The following is a 19,419-nucleotide window of genomic DNA, read 5'->3' as shown; positions in this document are numbered from 1 at the left end:
GCTTATAGAGCCAAGCTAGAACGTTGGACAAGATAGTGCATTTGTTGGTGAGAACACAGAAAAAAGAAAGGGAGAGGGTGCGATACCCGCGTTTGAAACAAGTCGATTCCCTTTGGCGACATCCTTCAGTGCATAAGTAGCTGCAATTTCTTAATCTGCTGGAGCCTACGACCGTCGTACATGACTGTCAGATAGAGAGAGAAATAAACGTAAAGAAAAGGTAGGGGGCTGTAAGTAAGTAGAACTCCCAACGAAACGTTAACGCTTTATGCATTTGTTTTGCGCAGTAGCGCGTATGTTAGCATATGTCAAGATAGCGACATGATCAGGGCCCTTGTAGCGTAAAACTATTATCTGTTTTGGTCCAATACTCTGCCGCCAAATTTACGTAACCACCAACACAAGAATAGGGCGGTAAGCCGCCGCGCAGTTTGAAAAGCCTAGTCAAATGCGCTTCTCGTTTAAAGGACGCCGTTTTCTTTTGCTTTCAAAGCGAATCACATTACCTAAATTGAGCAGATTTCTTATCTAACTGGCTGAGAAGAGGTGAGGAGCACGCTCAAGTGAAGAGAGTCTCGACGGGGCCAAGCCGGCACAGTGAAAGTAGATAATCGAATGAGGAGGGTGGCGCCAGAGCCTGCGATTGGTCCGCTTACCCTTACTTAGCTTGCCGTGGCAGGTCGTAAATCGAGGCGGCATGCAACGGAAGGTTAAAAATGACGGTAAAACAAATACTCAGCAAAGTCGAGTTGGCAGAGCAACGTCGTATACGTGCTGAATGGTCTCGATAACGGTATACGGCCACGCAAAATCTTTTATTATACAGCAATAAATTCATACTCTGTGGCACCTGTGCATAGTCAGTGCCACGGAGATCGGCGGGAAGCCATCTTCTATTCCTTTCGGAATGGAGCAGTGCCAGGCTATTCAGAGAAACTTTCAGTTTTCTTCGACATACTAATGCGTCTTTAAAGCGTACACTTCACTTTGACGCGATGAATTTCGTGGTTTTGTGACGTCATGTGACAGACAGGCAAATTGGGTGCAGCATCTGAAAGTTTGGCCAATAGCAATTGGTCAAACAACGCCTTTTTCGTTAATGGTGAGAAAGGTGTCGAAGCAGAAGTTATTATTTTTTTTTTGCTCGGTTTAATTATGCGTTATCAGCATGCACATATGATATGTGGGGCTTTATGACTGTTTTCGGGACATCGCGTGACCGACGGGCACACTGGGTGATGGCTACAAAATTTTTTGACCAGTCGTTCAGGGCTGATTGCAGAATTGGAATAGAAAATTTTGGAATAGCTCTACGTTATAGAGTCCCTGTTCGCTGTCCTCACGCAACAGAAATAACAGTCTTGATCTTAGTAATGCCTCACAGAAACCATTATCAGGAACCATCTTTAAGAATCGCTAGGTTAGAAACATTCTTTGGTCTAATACTCATGTCGGGATCAATAATCTCTTAAACGTAGTTCAGTGGCTGTAAAATTACATGGCTGATTGAAGTAATCTTGCCTAAATTCACTTCACCTGCTTGCACAAAATAACCTATTCCCTGATGATATATGTGACCCTTTCAGAAAGGTGATATTCGCAGCAACTTAATCTTACGAGGCGTTCTAAAGCTGATGTGGAGCCTTTCTGAAGAAAATCTGCAAAATTACTTAAAGCTTGCGTCATTCTACCCCGTCTGCGACTATGCGTCACTTTATCAATCACGAGGCAGCTTACCTCGCTGTAGTTGATGCTTCCGAAGTTTTTCAGATAGTGCATAGGCGCAAGGTACATACCGGGCAAAACAAAAGCCTCCTATACTACCGGTTCTTTTTATTTTGTCTTCATTGTTTCGCTAATAATATAATGCGTAACGTTACAATAAGACACCGGTAGTAGGGTAGTAGAACGGAAGCTTTGTTAACTTGTATACTAACTATAAGCATTTGCCAGGTAAAGTGAATGTCACACCCGTAAGTAAAGGTATACGGACCAGGGATTGCACAATAAAGCCGATTCAGTTATCAGCCTGCGAATGCAACTTGAAATTCACAACTGCAGCACTAACTTGGCATTACGCACTTTCTAGTGCACTCGTCACTTTCATTGTATTGACACGAGAACTCGTTTATCTTTTACGGGTGAGCACTTTTACCGTCTAAGATATGTTATCACTCAGCGCAGGAAGCGTCTACATGTATCGGAAGTTCCTACAATCTTATCGATGCTTCTATCCGCTGTCTGTTGTCGCCGAACTTTGTGCAATCTGATTGCATGCATGCGCGACGCCAGTGACGTAGAACTTTGTGGAAGGCACGCGGGTCCCAGCGATTACTCTGGAACATTCAACGACTGACCTATAAAAGCTGACGCGCTTGACTCGGTGAACAGATTTTCGACGATCGCCAGCCTGTTTTTCTGGGCACAGGTTCGCCCAATAAAGTTAGTTTTGCCATTCGCAGTTTTCTTGCTGTGTCCTCAACCGTAACTACCACGTGAAATCTGGTGGGGATTCTTTGCGTTCATGTACCGGACGCCCCCACAAAGCCGTGACCCAAGCCCGAACGCGGAAGGCAACAACAACGTCGCCAAGAACCAGCGAGGTAGCCGCAAGCTGCAAGGCCTGCCCCGGGAGTACGGACTTTTGCGTGAGACGACCAGGAAGATCGTCGCCCAGTTTACCCCAATGGCAGCCCCAGCGTCCCCCATCGTGGTGCAGCAGCCCAGGGAGCCTCCGACGTTCCACAGTTCAACATTCGAGGACCTGGAAACCTGCCTTGAGACGTATGAGAGGGTCACTGCATTTGACAGCTGGAAGAGTGACGACAAACTTCGACATGTATTTTTCACATTGGAAGACGCCGCCACGACGTGGTTCGAGAACCGTGAAGCCGCCTTAACGACGTGGAACCTGTTCCGAAGCGGCTTCCTACAGACATTTGCAAGCGTCGTACGCCGAGAACGAGCCCAAGTACTACTAGAAACCCGAGTGCAGCTGCCTAATGAGACCTCCGTGATCTTTACAGAAGAAACGAGCCGCCTATTCCGCCACGCCGACCCGGAAATGTCCGATGAGAAGCAAGTCCGCTTACTGATGCGTGGTGTAAAGGAGGAATTTTTCGCCGGAATGGCACGGAGCCCACCGAGGTTCGTCGACGAGTTTCTTCGCGAGGCCACCAGCATCGAGAAGACACTGTAAATGCGGAACCGGCAATTCAACCGCCACACGAACTCGACAAACTACGCCGGAGTTCAGTCGATTGCCCGCAACGATCTGCGCGAGTTTAACCAAGCGGTCGTGCGGGAGGAGCTACAGAAGCTGTTCCCTTCATCACAGCCTCAAGCGGCTTCAATTGTCGACGCCGTCCGTGAGGAGCTCCAACAACAACTCAGAGTAGCCCCTGAATCGCCGCAGCCTCAGCCGCAAGCGATGAAATAGGCCGCTGTAGCCCGCCGGCACGTTCTCCCTCTGCGCCGGCGTTAATTACGAGGAAATTCAGTTTTTTTGGTGACCCTGTGTTTCGTATACTTTTGCTCACGGGTGTACACGCTGGTGGTATGTCAGCGCTGCCGACAGTGCTTCAATATTGAGACAACATTCCTCTTACCTTGTTCGACTGCTCAGGACTACTCAACAGTGTGAGCGTTAGGAAGAGAGAGCAAGGCTCTCCCTTAAACATGTTGCAGATTGCTTGAATCACCTGTCGGAGTGCTTGGGGCAGGTGGAAGTATCCACTGTTTCCCAATGGGTCGAGTAGGAGCTGCGTCAGGACAGGTGTGGAAGTTGAAAAAAAAGAAACAAGAAAAAAAAACGATAACAGGTAAAAAAAACTTGGCGCACTGATGCCACTGCCCCACAGTGTACTTTGCGAGACACGACATTTGAACAGTCTCGCCAGCGTCATCACAATCAGTCTAAATACCATAGGCTCTAGAGCGGAAACCAATAAACACTCTTTGATTATGGCTTGTCTAGAGGAGCAATCGCGGTGTGCTAAGCACTGTGATTTTTGCTTCGATGGTCGAGGGTGACGATCACATTGCCGGTGGGGTCAGCATGCTAATAAATGTATAATGCGAAAGAATAAAACTAAAGTTAGGCAGCACTCATCTACGATGATTCTACGAATTTGGCAATAATTGGAATAGAGACATTTTGCCTATGACCTTTATGGCCTTTACAGAGCAAAGTGAATGCCCACAAATTTTTGTGACTAGAGGCCAGCAGAAAGTCCATGCTGGCGGTCACAGTCTTCGATGCCAGGTGAACCCGGAAACAAAGGAATCTGGATCTTTCAAGGGTGAGTGCGCTTGTTTTGCGCATGTTCTACATGTTGTATGGCGCCAAATCGAATCAATGAGAAAGCGGCGCACTAAGTTACGTGTCTGAAAAACTAGTGTTTAGACGAGGTAACTTTCGCGATACATTTTCCCTAAAAGTTATGCCCAGCTTCTGAAACAGCGTTCTTTTTTGTCCCTTAAATTCCACAATTTCTGTGTATATATCACTTTTGCTAATAGCAAGTCAGATTTTTCGCAGTTGCTTCGGCAACATTGCAATTTCTTTCCATTAACTTAGCCCTACATTGCATCAATTTGTCGATTTCAGACGACCTAGAGCAAGGCTTCAGTTTGGCGATCGCAATTTTGTGTTGCATTATTTCTGCTATAAATCCAAACCCTTTAATTTACATAATCGTATTTACATGATCGTATTTAGATAATTTATATGATCGCAAGGTTGTTCCCTAAAGGTGTCCTGTAACCGCTAGATTGTTGTTGAGTTCCGCGTAGCGGTGGAATAGAAGTATTTCAGGAAAAAGCAGGCAAGCGAAACGAACATGACGGTATTCACTGTGGAAAATTGCCGCTGTGCCAGTGAGTTCCGGGCCGGAAGAATCACTGAAGTTTGTTGTCTACCTTATAGTTATTTTATTGGCCGCGTGAGTTTAGATGCTGATAGATACCTGACATAGGTCCATCGAGATTTTATTAAATAGAAACGCTGTGAGGTCAATTGAAAATTCTGTTATGCTGTATCGGGAATATATGCTGTAAATTTCTGCCAACGCGATCGTGATCACGCTGTGTATATAGCATTGAAGCAACCCTGGCTAAGCTACATTGCTTGTAATTGCCTGATTTCTTTTATTAACAGCCTTTGAACAGGGCTCAACGTGGGGTACGTGTGAATGGCATTTAGTGAATATGACCCAAATTGCAGGAGACCCGGGGCACGATTTGATCGTGCCACAGGTGCTGCCCAATCCTGCAAGTCAATCCGAGCAACCGCGATTGTTGCCCCTGTTATAGGTCAAGCATAATTTCCGGCAAGCGGAATCCGCAGTACCTTTTTTCTTTATAAGTACAAAACAAGGTCTATATTTGGCTAGTGGTTACAGACGCAACCACTTGAATTTCACATGCAAAATTTGCACGAAGGCTGCTATAGATCAAAACGATTTGAAACTTGGCTTTTTACGCTGGCCATAATTTTGTTGCAGTTGGCCTTTAATTATTAAGTACTACGTCGAATAAGTGTGTGGTGTAAACAAGATGGTGCATTTTGTGTTTGTGTATTAAATTTTCTCTGCAGCCCTTTCTAGGAAATATGTAATATTCGTTGTAATAATAAAGAACAGTGCCTCATGAGTCCCTTGGAGCAAAATTACCGATTCCCACTTTCCGTCTCTCGGCTCAGAGTTCCACTTTTCAAGCATGCCGACCTTTCAACATGAAAAAAGTGCCGCATCTCTTATAATATTTATCTTTATTTTCCACGGCAATCATCTCCTCCAAATAAGCGACAAGTTGCTGTTTGAGGTGGCAACAAATGCGATGAAAGCACTGCGTTATCGCTTTGCTTAGGGTACTGACCAGCCTGCTGTCATTCGAGCACTGACCAGCAGCCTGCCGACGTAAGCGTTCTGTCCTGAAAGGCCTGGCCAGTTCGCTGTCCTCGGCACCTTGCCCAATTACAATTCTGGGGGCCCTGCCTAACGCACCGTCATCTACCTAGACTCGCGTAAGACGGCTGTTAGGTGCTTATTTATGTGTAAATGAACAGTTTTAATATAACCCAGCGTCACCTACGTAGCCCCACGGAATATGCCTATTGGTGCCTATATACTTACAAATAAACTATTATAAGATACCTTTTAGTATTCTTCTCAATTATTCTTTGCATGTGTGTAGGACTTTTCGTTCTTGGACTAATATATTTGTATCACGTTTTCTTAGCTACTAATAGATGCAGACAGTATGCGGTCAACTGCTATAAAAAATGCCAGTGGCTAAAAAAGGTGCGCGGTAATAATGGCTGCGTACTCAGGGCGAGTGTATTTACAGTATTCGTCAAGCAGGCGTAAATGTCCAAAACCAGCACTGATAACGGCAGCGATGCCTCCGAGCCTTGCTCCAGCGCCAGCAAAACCATGGCTGATGCATCGGCGCTATGTTCGCCCAATCTTGGCTCCAACTTTGAGCCAACTATGAGTTGGGTTCCAGTTTGCGCATATACGAGTGTTGGCAAGGGCTGCTACCAATTCCTGCCAGAATTGGTCCATGTTTGGTTAAATGTGGTTGCGCTGCCTGGACAGTGACGCATACTGCGTGGCCCCCGGCGCACATACCCGAGTTGATGTAAAGGAGGTTGAAAGTGGATAGGCACATACACATTGGCACATACATCATCGTCACCCATCATGCGCCTCTTTCTTTCCCTCTTCCCCTTCTCCGAACGCCGAGTAGCTGGCTAGAGGAACGTACCTCAGGCCGACCTCTCTGCAATTCGTATCATTAAACTTCTCTCTCTCTAATACCTACGGGAAAGACCCATATTTTTAGACTGCTTTTTCTCTGAGATTGGCCCAAATTATTGACGAATTAGTCAAATTGTCGGTAGGAAAACTAGACTGACAATGCCAAGAATGCTATTCGCATTAAAATAAAGGCTTTGTGGGTATTTACCCGTATGGGCACGTTAGAAAACTCGCTGACTTGTGCTATTTCACACAATAGCCACCGAAATTATAGAGAAAAATAAAACTAAGAGGGAGCATGTGGCGTCAGTGCGAGTATCTTCCTTGCGAAAACGGATTTCCAATTCTTGTGGCAACTTTTTCACAACCTCTAAGTGATCTCAAAAACTAGTCTTTGTCTCGGGTCGAAGCACAGCTACTGCACTAAAGCTTGTGCTGTTCGACATGCAAGATAATTTAGAATAGAAGGCCACTGGGACGATATCCCACTTTTGCTAAATTTGTTATAAATGAGTAGCGTATACTACTAAGTCAATCTTGGACAAGCCGCGGTGCTGGGAATTGCGTTGTGTTCCTATTAACAACCTTTAAAGCGTACCTAAGCAGACGATGCGGGCACCTGGTGGTTGTCGCTATGACGCGGCTTCTCGAAGGAAATCCCTAGAAGCCGCTGCTCTAGGCCATAGGTCATGCGTAACTCCTGGGGACGTATTCTGTGACGATCACTTCGGCGATTGCCTTCCTGTGATGCAATGCTCAACCAGCCAATCAACTCATCCGATTTTCTTCAACTGCCCAATGAGCGCGCGCCTGACGGCGATACTATCGCCGAAAGTAATCATCCCGTGGGTAGAGGTAATGACAGCGTTTTTTAGAGCGCAGCTCTTAGGCGGCCGTTCCTGGCTTGAGCGTCGGCGTCCCTTCGTGCAAGCGCGCGAACGCGCTCTCGCCACAGCTCACCCATTCGTCGTCTTCGTTTTCCACAGCTGTGTCCGATGCGCCTCATCATGGCAGCCTTCCCATACTGCCCATCGTGCTCGTGTCACTGCTCGCGCATTCGTCGTCTACGTCTTCCACAGCTGGGTCCGATGCCGCTAATCATGAGAGCTTTCCCATACTGCCGTTCGCGCACGTGCCACAGCTCGCGCGTTCGTCGTCATCGTCTACCGCAGCTGGCTCCGATGCCGCTCATCATGGCAGCTTTCCTATACTGCCCCTTGCCCTTGTGCCATTGCTCGCGCATTCGCCTTTGTAGTCTGCCACAGCTCAGTGCGATGCCGCTTGTCATGGCAGCTTTTCCATACTGCCTCTCGCTTTATGGCACTGCTTTATCCTCGTTGTCTTAGGCTTAGGCGGTATTAAATTTTGTTGCAGTTGGCCTTGATAAAGTTAACCCCGGTGAAATAAGAACTATCATTTAGGAATTCATATTAGCATACAGGCGCTGGGTATGAGCGTGTAAACGTTTCCAGGTAGAATAGCTAACCATTAACCTACAGCATTAATGCTAATATTTGAGGTCACTACTCGAGGGAGCAGGACGAATCAGTGCTGCCGGACTACGGCTAATTGTTCTTCAACTGTGAGGCTTTTTTTTTGGAGATACCAGTGTGAATTTTGTTTTGTAGGTTTGTGCAAGGATTTTGGTACTTGATAATTTTTCCATTTTATGCTCAAAGAAACACGTTGAAAGTTTTCTTCAGTGAACGCACCGTAACATCAGCCTTCACACTACTGCATGGTCTTTGCATATGGAACATTATTGCTTACAGGTTTCATATCGACGCACTCAATAGTTCTGAAACGACGGTTAGTTGAATGTCACCTAGAATGTAAAAGCCTAATCGAGACGGTCTGATAATTTTCAGCTGTACCCCTAATTACCTAGAATTATTCTTTTTCCAACAATGGTACGTTCACCATACCTCAATGTGCCATCTGTGGGATATCTACAAAGGGGATTTCAAGGAGGCTTTGTCGACGTTTAGAGCCGCCGTTTTTTTATTGACATGAATAAATGACAGAATGTGGACAGCAATAGATAGCGCCCGTTAACGTCTTTCACATGACTAGCATTAATATCAATGACAAGGCACACAACATAACAAAAGTAAAATATGCAATTTAAAAAGACATTAGAATTGCTCAAAGCACGAAATGTCGCTACAGCTTAAGATATGACGAGCACTACAGATATAGTACAGATACGCTAAATGCCACGCGAAATATATGCATCAAATACACCACGCACATACCTTGCACTTACAAGTTTCACTAGGCAAAAGTGTATTTTGACCTATTTTCTTGGTTATGGACAATATGAGCGACCTCGAAATACTTTTTTAGAGAAGCAAGTAAATGAGCGGTTCTGAAGAGGAGCTGTTGGCCTCAGTCACAAAAGCTCCTTTAGAATCCTTGATTGATATCAATCATCATCAGCTGAGAAACCGGCTGGTTGACTTCCTTTGTGGCAGTATGAGCTTTACGGGATTCTAGACGATATTTTAGATCCGTGACCACGTTGTGTTGCTCTACCTCATGCTGTGGCAGTCACATCTCTCCTGCTATTGGAAACCACTTCGCTTCACAGAAACGAGTTCAGCGGCTGTACAATAGGCTCGCTGCGAGGTAATGCTGTCGTTCGCGACGAGAGTGAGGTTTGCACCTTTCTTAAGCCTCTTGCCAACGGCTGTCACTTTTTCGTGCACCCAATGCACAGTGCATAAACGTCTTTGAATTCCTCCATCATAGCGATTCGCCTGCCACGGCAAGGATCGAACCCTCGACCTCGAGTGCACCTGCGCGAAGCCAGAGCCACTCAGCTACTGCGGTGTGGTCTGCTTGCTGTGTGATCGCTACAGCAAGCAGACTACCCGCCTTCACTTTCAGATATGGTCGCCATGCCTTGAAGTCACGAAATCCCGAACCCCATCACACAAAACCAAAACTTCTCAGCCTGATTCATTGAAACTTTGTTCTCTAGGTGGTTTTTGATTTTGAGGTAATAATTCCAATGTAATAATTACATTATTATCAGTCGTCGTCACAGCAAAATCAGTGTCGGTAGGGCCAAAATAAATGTTACATAAATGCTTGTTTATAGCCTTTCCCGCTAAGAAAATTGGTTGCTATAAAAATATACCTTTTTGGATTAGCATCAGACGAGTCAACATGGCTTACTGCTTAGCTTTAGTGACGCTTTGTATTAGCGAAGCTTCTTGCTCTTCTCTTCCACGTGGTAGCTTGTATATCTAGAGCTCACATTACAAGAAGTGTCGTAGTTGCGGCATACCACAAGTATGTTTATGCTCCTACTACATATGCCCCTGCTCCATTACACAGCAACATGGAGCCGAAGCCAAGCATTCACTATTGGAAAAAAAAGGAGTTGGTATGCGTTTACGAGCGATGGCTGGCGAAACGTTTTGCAAACCACCAAATGTTACAGATATTAATAATCGCCTCTAGTTAAAGGAAAATTAGACCTTGGAATTCTATGCCCGTATTTAGTGCCATTCCTGGCACCCGCCAACACTCAGGATCTCTCAAATCGCTCAAAGTTTTGAGGCTGCTGTAGTACCAAGCCTCAGACATCGCTGGAAATTTCATTCCGGCAAGGGAAAACTTGGGTGGCGTCTATGATGCGAGCTCTATTGCACAGCAGCCGCTGTCTTTGGTAATGTGCCCCTGCAACCCGCGCGGCGTCGCTCACACAGATGCCCATATTATCGACACCCACCCTCGTAGCTCAGTGGCTATAATAACGCCGCTGCTGAACACGTGGCTTAGATTCCAGGGCCCGGCCGCTCCGTTTAGATGGGGGCGACATGCCAAAACTCACGCGTACTTACATTAAGGCGTACCTTAGGCGACACCAGGGGGTCAAAATAAACCCGTAGTCCTGCCGTACGGTGCCTCTCAATATCGCAGCGTTGCTTCAAGACGTTAAGCATCACGAATTAGTGAATCGATACTACCGACAAGTCTGCGCCAGGGTCGTACTTTTGTAATTCATTTTGTGAATGACATGTTATATTTATTCGAGTGCAGAATTTTTCCGAACACCTCAGCAGCATGAGCACGAACATTGACTGCTTTGCTGCGGAGGACAGCTGCTCTTGTGTTAAGGCCCACGCAAACATCTTTTATATTTGGGCCAAGTGCTGCACTAGGACACCAGATATTTCTGTTATGGCCTTCACCGGCCGCTGCGACGCTGAATTTTGGATTACAGCAACGGCGGAAAACGCGACGTCGCTGACTGTTTCTGGTCAATAGATAAGTGTATCAACGACGCAGCGAAGTAACAAAGCCATGGCGTATATCAACCTATGGCTTTTAACAAACTACGTAACTTATGTTTGTCTAAGTGCAAAATAAATCCTGTGGTAGCTGAGGCTACCGTGCTAGCGTTCCCTTCGGTGCATTTTTCGGGAAGATGGGTTTGAATCTACTGTTTCTGATGGTCACGTAATTGTGATTCAGGAGGCTAAACGGAGCTAAGCTATTCTGTAGAAATAAAACCACATAGGCAAAACTGTTGTCTGCTTGTCTGTATTCTTGGCACTAGCAGTCTATAAGTTATATCCTTCTCGCTGCTTGGTATTTCCATACCTAGATACCTTGGCTGTTTCAGTATGCAACAGCAGTACAAATCGAAGTTTCGTTTTCACCTGAGACATGGCCGGCAAAATCACAGCACCCGTGTGCCTAATGGGGAGATACGCTAATAAAATATCTTCCTATATACAACATTTCCAACTCATAGGTTTTGTTATGTTGGCCAGAGACGGTGTCTCAGCGCCCCTTTCCGCGTGAACCACTCGCTGTAAACGTGCGTAAGTTGTTTTGGCAAGCCGCTTATTTCGTGATGCTTAACGAGCAACGTGCTGCTGAATTACCTTCGTAATTTGATATGTTGTTGTGGCATTGATTATGGGGCACCGTTTACTTAATCCTGCAGTTTGCCTGCCATATTTACAATGATACAGCTCTGCTTTCGGCCGAGACGTTCTTCGTTTCACCGTGGTTGAGGCAGTAATCCATGCCGCTATAAACTACAGCCCGAGCTTAGTGAAAAGAACGCCCGGATGCACTCCTGTGCGGCACCACGAATGAATGTGTGTGTGTGTTCGCGCGCGCGGGTAGGCTCTTTGGTTCACAACTGCAGTTTTTGGAAGCAGTGTCAGAGTACTAGAAAACTGACCAGGTTTATTCTCTGAAGGCTGCTTAACAGTGCTTAGTTCTAACGCGAAACTTTCTCACGTGAGATTCAAAGACGTGTTTACGCACTGTTAGGCCTGTAGCGTTACAAAGTGCCCTGGTGCACCACATGTCAAGCTGAGAACGCGTTTTAATGTTAATTTCATTCTTGATGAACTTCACCCAGCTCGCGATAGGTATTCCTGTCTGTTCACGCCTAACCGTTTTCCCGCCAATTGGTATCACCAGAATATGCATGGCCTCACTGGTAGGACATTGGGCTGCTGTGCTGAGGTAACCGGTTTTGAAACCCATCGTCGGAACAATTTGAGTCACCTGGTATGCGCCGCTGTTCGGCGGACCCTTTTTGCACCAACTTTGGCCATTCGGTATCTGACTGAGAATGAGCCGTTCCTCAATAAAGCTCTTTCACGCGCGCTTAGGTCTTTGCAGCTTGCGTTCATAAGTAGCAATGGGAGGTCGGAAAATAAGATGACTGTCAACTTTCATGCGATTAGCATTAAACATCATCTGCTGTGCCCCAAGAGCAATACAAAAGATGCTGCTCAGCTGTACTTTGTGTACATTGGACAAGTGGACCACTGCCACAAGCAGTGGTCCGCTTATCCGCTTAGTGGTCCACTCAGATAAAAAGATTACGTTCGGCTAGAGTAAACGCCTCACACGATGCGTTTAGGGGAGTAGCAGTACGGAGTGCCTATACATTACTTCAACGTGAGTCGCATTAACATCAACAAATTGGTTTCCACAACTTCATTGTAGCTGCAACATCATGCATCACCACGCCTGTTGCCTGCATGTTCGTAGGTACTAGTGCAGTTCAGTAGGCGGCAATTACACAAAAGTTTAAATCGACAAAAATTTACCGATGTACCACTCAATACAGAAGCGCTGCTTTATTTGCAACAAGACGGCTGGTGTGTCAACCTTTAGCCAGATATATATTTTGATGAATTTCTTTTAAACGTTAGCTTTAAAATTTTAAACAGAGTTGAGTGCAGGCAAGCCATTTTATTGGCTTACCATCAGAGGCGCTCCCGTACGAAAGTGGCAGCCGACGTTCCATTTCCAGTTAAAACTGCACAGCAGGGCCTATAGCGTAATGTACGTGCATTTATGCAAACATTGTTATTTAAGATGCACTAGAGCTCACGCACAATGATAGAATTTTCATGCCAATAATGCAAAGCTCTGTATGCTTTATAGTCGTTGTATCTCATACATTTCCTCATATTTATACAATTCCTTATTGAGAATGGTAGTTATTTAACTTAGCTAATAAACTGTTCTTATCAATACGAAGGCTCCGACACCGCAAAGTCGTTTCCGAGAGCCTAAGGTGACACGATAATGAATTCGCAAAGTTTACGACACCTTAGTTTTGGTAGCCACCACCGATAACAAGCCTTTTCGTGAAGGACTAGCTAACACATTCCAGTCAGGAGGGTGTTTACGTTACTGCGACTCACTGTACTTGTGTGTTTTTTCTACTGCTTGGTAATGGCTTCTTATCTTAATGCGATGTAGTGCTGCGACTATTTATTATAAATAATTAAAAAAAAACTAGTCTGCTAGTAAATTTTTGCTGTCTCATTAAGTTCTGACTTGGCGTTTTTCGTGCTTTGCGTGGCGAGACACGTTTTCCGGTTTTGCGCATGCTAAACGAAAGATCAAAAATTGCCGCGACGTTCGAAGTACGTAAGCAGTTACTTACGAAAATTGGGTCAGCGAAGGCGAAAAGCTCTGGGAATGGAAACCGAAAGTGCGACACATTAGCTACGGGAGCGTACCCTATTAAAATATCGACCTGAAAAAGAAATAACAACCAATAATGTGTTTCACAGGAGTTTGCTCAGTAGTTTTCAACATTTTATTTTACGAGGAACTGTCGCAGTTTTTAGACACTGCTTTGTGACCACGCCCATGGCATATTAATAGTGCAGGCTGCTGACAAGCAGTTTCAATATTTTGGCTAGGTTTCATAAAAGGTGACATGCACCCATCAATTAGGTTCCACATCATCATTGCTCCTTTCCGTTTTGACGTCTCGATAGTAAACATTTGGGACAATCTCATTAAGTTTGCCTGTAATGAGGAAGTTTTCCGCAATTCTGGTGCTTTTTCGGCATCGATCGTTACAGAAACCGTGACTCGTGGCTGAAAAAAAATAAACTTATTTCTTAATTTTCTTATGTATTTTCGATTGTGTTTATGAATGAAAAATAACCTTGTTTTCGTCCTCTTTTTCTCCATGAAGTGGAGATCATGTTGTGTAAGTACAACTTTTTGTCGGAGCATTTAAATCAACAGTCATACAGAAAAGAAATAATGGTGAAAATTAGGAGGCCTCTGGAGTAAGATGTTTGGCGAGTTAGTAAGCGACACCGGATCCATTAGGCATGTTTCTTCCAGCTTATGTGTGAAAGTCTGTGTAAGGAAAAAGTTCATGTTACGCAGGCTGCCTTAATCGATGTTAACGTTAAATGCGGTAGACGCACTTGCTCTAGGAGACCTCAAACTGAGGCTGATTGAACACTGAGCTTGTAAATTTCGCTTTAGAGTAACAGATGTAACAGAGAGAAAGTGTGAAGTTTCGCCACACATTAACCTTATATAGACCCTCCCCTCTCATTTGCACCAAATTTAAGATTGGTGAAGGTGAATAAGGCGAAGACCTGTGTTGCCTACACAGTGACCATAGTTGTCATTAGCGGAATGCAATTATGTTTATTATTCAGCTTTCATGAACATAGCTTGGTACCCGAGCTTCGTTTTCTCACATACGGCACTCCTTCTTGCGCGGGCAAAGACACAGGAGCATTTTATTGCAATGCGCGGTGGTTGAAAACTCGAGAGCGAGTGAATAATTTTCAGAGTACCTAGCTTATAGGCAAAATGCACAAAGCTGAAAAAGAGGCCTGTGCCGTTTTCGTTCGTTTTCAAAGTATCACACTTCACATGAATGCTGTGAGGACATGCATGAAAGGGTGGAACAGTCTGCTGGCGTGGTCTCGTCGATTGCTAGCATGGCATTTAGATTCACTTTTCTTTAATCACTGGATGAATAAGGCGACTGCTGCGCATTAGAATGCTGACTACCAGCGCGGTGACGATCGCCGAACCTTACAACATACAGCCGCCTCGCAACTACCCCGTTGCCAAGATATGAACAGTCTTGCCATGTGCCTGTATTTTGTATATCTCCTATGGCACTGGGCGATAGCCTGTCGACAAGGCATCTATTGCGACAGTAATTATCTTGACACTTCTAGCAAATTTTCGCTGTTATCGGCGCCGTCGCCGTGATGTTACGTAATTCGGTGATAATCGGATATTGCGACCCGCGCGCGTGGTTACAAGGGAACGCGTGCCAGCTTGAGCCGAGAAGTATGGTCGAAATGGTCACTTGAAGCTCGCCGTTCGCCCCCCCCCCCCCCACCCAATGTTGGAGTTCCCCTGATAAAAAGCGCATAATTGGGGGTGGGGAGTTGAGCGCGTGGTAACGCAATGAAGCGTGCGCTAGGGGGGGATGGGGATGGGGCAGGCGAGCGCGCATTTCTTCTTCTAGCCCGGCAGTACCTGCGCATGGTGCGTCCGTGGTGACGCGCTCTGCAACATTTCTGCGTAGTCTCCGCCTCGTCATCGTCCACCCCGGCGAAGCATGGCTGCGTGCTGCGCTGCGCTACCAGTAAGATACGCCGCCACGACAACGTCACCACTTACCTTAGGTGCCAGCGTACATACAAAAGCAGGCTGGGTGGTTTGAAAAAGACACTTGCTAACGGAACGCGCGAAGCGCCGGTGCGATCACCTGCTTCTGCTGCTGCTGCTAAGGCAATAAACCGCCGTGCTTTTTCTATGTTCGGATTCGTTGCTCAGCCAATGCAACATCCCACACTAGTGACCCGGACAACAGACATAACACATCGCCATGGATGACCAGGAGGCCCTTCAACGGCAGATGGAACTACTCCAGAGGCAGATCGGCAGATCTGGACCCAACATGAGGTGATGCAAGAGCAACAGCAGCATGTTCAAGAGCTGCAGCACCAACTCAGTGATCCCGTGCTGCATCATCCTGGCGATACCAACACACCACCGGCATCCCATACCGGCTCCGCTAAAGACGTCAGAAACCCTGCAGTAAGCATTCCGGACGCTGCTCTACTCGGCGTCTGCCGTGTTGCCGTCAATCTCGCGCCGCTTTGTGCGGGCACGCCTGCGATATGTTTCGCGCAAGTCGAGGCCCATTTCTCCCTGGCGCGCATCACCCAAGACGGAACGCGCTACGATTACATCGTCGTCGATCTGGACTCCTGTTACACCAACCAGGTCCGGTTCAGTCCACTAATTCAGCCCACGGAACTCGACTAGCGCTAACCTTCGCAGTTCCTCCGCCATATGCGTGTTCTCGCGGGAAACACGCTAGTCCGCGATTAACAGCAACGTCTATCACCGAATGGCCAGGCCATTGTGCAGGCTAAGCTTACGCTACCTCTAGACGAACTTGCCGGGATCGTTGACCGCGTACTTGAGGTCTCTTTGCCGCCTCTGAGGCCCACCGTCCAAGCCGTCGTCGCAACGCTGGATATCACAGAACTTGCGCACCGGATCGACGATATCGCCGGACAGCTCAGGTCCATTCAACGGTGCCTGTTCAACGCCCACCGACGTGCCCCCGCTACCGCTCGCAGGGCCGTGACAGTAACACCGACCCATCGCAGCAGCCTGGTCACACCGGCTGATGCTGCTACCATCGACGCTTCGGGGACAGAGCCCGACAATGTCAACCACCCTGTTCTGCTGAACATCAGGGAAATGCCAATGTCAGCTCGTAGACGCCATAGTTTCCTACAAAAATTACTAGAGGGAACTCTGGCGCTGCAGTCGTTGTCCTACCGTGGGAATGATGGGAAGTACATCTATTTGTCTGATCTTCGTGCTTGTGGATTCAGATGTTCTTGTAGCTTTGTATATTAGGCTATATAAATCTTATTGTCGTATATTTCAGCGCAATCTATATTCTTCGAAGTGCAGAAGACGCCCGGAACGCGTACAATTGCTATTAATTGCAACGATTGAGCTTGTCCAGGTGGCCAAATCGAAACGCGCCAAGCGTCTCGAGGCACTGGCATGCCCACGATAAATTCATAAGGGCGTTTCATTCGCTTGTCGCTACATGCGTCCGTGGCTTAATGGTTTCAATATCAGGCTTCTGTGCTAGAGTCCCTGTGTTCGAATCCAGCCGTAGGGCAATTTAAGTGATGCTTATTTAATTATTTGTTACGGAATACGCTGTTGAAAATGACGAGTTTCAAAAGTCACAAAGCCGTTTGAAGCCAAAAAGGACGAAGTTTAGGCAAATCAATGTACTTCCCACGCTGGGACAACCGTTCTCGTTGCGGCTCCCGTGGACACTAGCGCCAGAGTTCCCTCTAGTAATTTTTGTAGGAAACTCTATGGTAGCCGCTACTACGAACTGCCAACCTGGAGGCCAGTTATACCTGCGCATGACGTGTCTTTGCGTACACATCGCCCGCTCACCCTATCTTGAAGGTAACCTGCGGCGAGTGCAAGAACTGGGTGAACCGAAGCCGCTGGTGGCTTCATGAGTGCTATTATGCAGCACCCCCTGTTGTATTGGAGGTCACGTAATCTCAAGCTTTGGAGATGCGTTACAGCCAGAGGCAACACAAAGCATTCGCTACACGCTGCTGGCGCTGTTCACCACGCCAGTGTTGTAACATCTAGAGTTCGGTGTCATCAAGCGACATCTGTGTACGTTTGCCAACGCGCGTGCACCATGCTCGTTGGTACGTTAGTGATAGAATGTTTACTGCAATTTATGCGGCGAAAGGACTAACCCCCGTATTCAGAAATGTATCTTAGTTTGAAGTCCATGCTTGATAGAAACGATGCCGATTAATAAACCAATGAAATTTTTTTACCCATATTACCAGAATTTGATTATGGTTGAATGACTTTCAAAACAAATATTTGTCTGCGGTGTTTTGAAAACCAACGACTTGTAGAAATGAAACCTTAAGTAATGCTCACGATTGGTATTAAGGCATGTGCGATAGGAATTCACTGAAAAAGTTTATCATAGGTAGGTAAATGTAGTTTCAAGCAACTAGGAAGAAGCTTTGGCGAATTCGTGATTGTCATAATCATTGAAGTGCTCACTGAGATGCTATTGTGACCACAGAAACAGTCGATTCAGCTGGAAGACTTGCCTTGAGCCTGCTATCACTGAGAACTGGTGCAGGCTCTTCTCTCCCTCGTGGACGTGGAAGAGACAATATGCGTGCAGCTGGCTATTTCCAATACTTTTTTTCGAGATAGATAAACATAGACGGGAGCACTGTCAGCAGTGGCCCTCTTCCTCAAGGGAAAACGCGTTTGTTGATGCTGGATATTTATATTAATGAGCTTGTATTGTGAACCGATACCATTATCAAAAATAGATGCCGCTAGAAAACTTCGAATGCTCAGCCGTGATATCACGTTCTCCTTCTGCAACGCAGGAAGTTTTCAAAACAACCGGCTGCTTAACCTAGACTGCTCTCTACGCCTTTGCATTCCACCTGGACTCTGCCGTCGCAAGCCTACCCTGCTTTGTCGAATATGGCTAGGGGCGGCCTTAACCAAGGCTTTTGCTTTACGAATCGGATGCGCCGACACAGAGAAAGTGTTGTTACCACAGTCATCGCACGAGGCGCCGACGACGCCTCGTGCGATGACTGTGGTAACAACACTTTCTCTGTGACTGTCCTCGCTATAATTTACAGCGACGATCGCTCGAAATCGCGATAGCGCGTTTTGACCAAAGACCTCCAACAGAGGAACTTATTTTAAGATGCCGCTATCACAAGCCATCGCAGCGGAGGGCGACGAAGGCACTGTTGCAGTTTTTAAAGGCAACATAATTGGACAAGCGGCTGTAGCTTGAACAGATGTTTATAGTGCTGCAAGTGCTACTGTGCTGTGCGGTGACAGCATGCGGCGACATTGGCCGACTGTGATTGTATGGCTATGCTCCTTTCTTTCTTTGTCTCTACTTCGTTATCACTTCACTCCCCCTCCCCTCTCTCCCTAAGCCTAAGGTCGCAAAGCGGATCTTCCCCTCTGGTTAACCTTCCTGCCTTTCTCTTTTCCTCTGTCTCTCTCTCTTTTTGTGTTGTGAACGTAATTAAGAAAATAACAACACTAACTTTTTTGACTGTTAGCAACGCAGCAATGTGATACACGTGACTTCACAAAAAACATCACGTGTAAATTATTACTTTCAGCATAGTCTTGTAAAGAATAATGCTTTATAAAACGGTTATCTTTGACTGCTGATAAGCCTTTGCCATTCTATTGGAATCAAATCCTACTTAGCATTTGTGGCGGTGGTTCTCCAGTATTTTGTGGTAACCAGAAGCGTTGCTTA

General features: G+C 46.3%; 1 protein-coding gene across 1 annotated transcript in view; it reads right to left on the bottom strand.

Moving 5' to 3' along the window:
- Window positions 1-19,419, bottom strand: part of LOC142563373 (lipase member M-like) — a 41,586-nt gene that overhangs the window by 18,122 nt on the left and 4,045 nt on the right. The window contains exons 4-5 of the mRNA XM_075673933.1: window positions 13,699-13,791; window positions 3,609-3,761 (exon numbers count right to left, since the gene is read on the bottom strand). Of these exons, the coding sequence (XP_075530048.1) occupies window positions 3,609-3,761; window positions 13,699-13,791 (246 nt within the window). The remainder of the gene's footprint in view (window positions 1-3,608; window positions 3,762-13,698; window positions 13,792-19,419) is intronic.

Source organism: Dermacentor variabilis, chromosome 11 (assembly GCF_050947875.1).
Source record: "Dermacentor variabilis isolate Ectoservices chromosome 11, ASM5094787v1, whole genome shotgun sequence".
Classification (NCBI taxonomy): domain Eukaryota; kingdom Metazoa; phylum Arthropoda; class Arachnida; order Ixodida; family Ixodidae; genus Dermacentor; species Dermacentor variabilis.
This window is presented reverse-complemented; position numbering and strand designations above follow the sequence as displayed.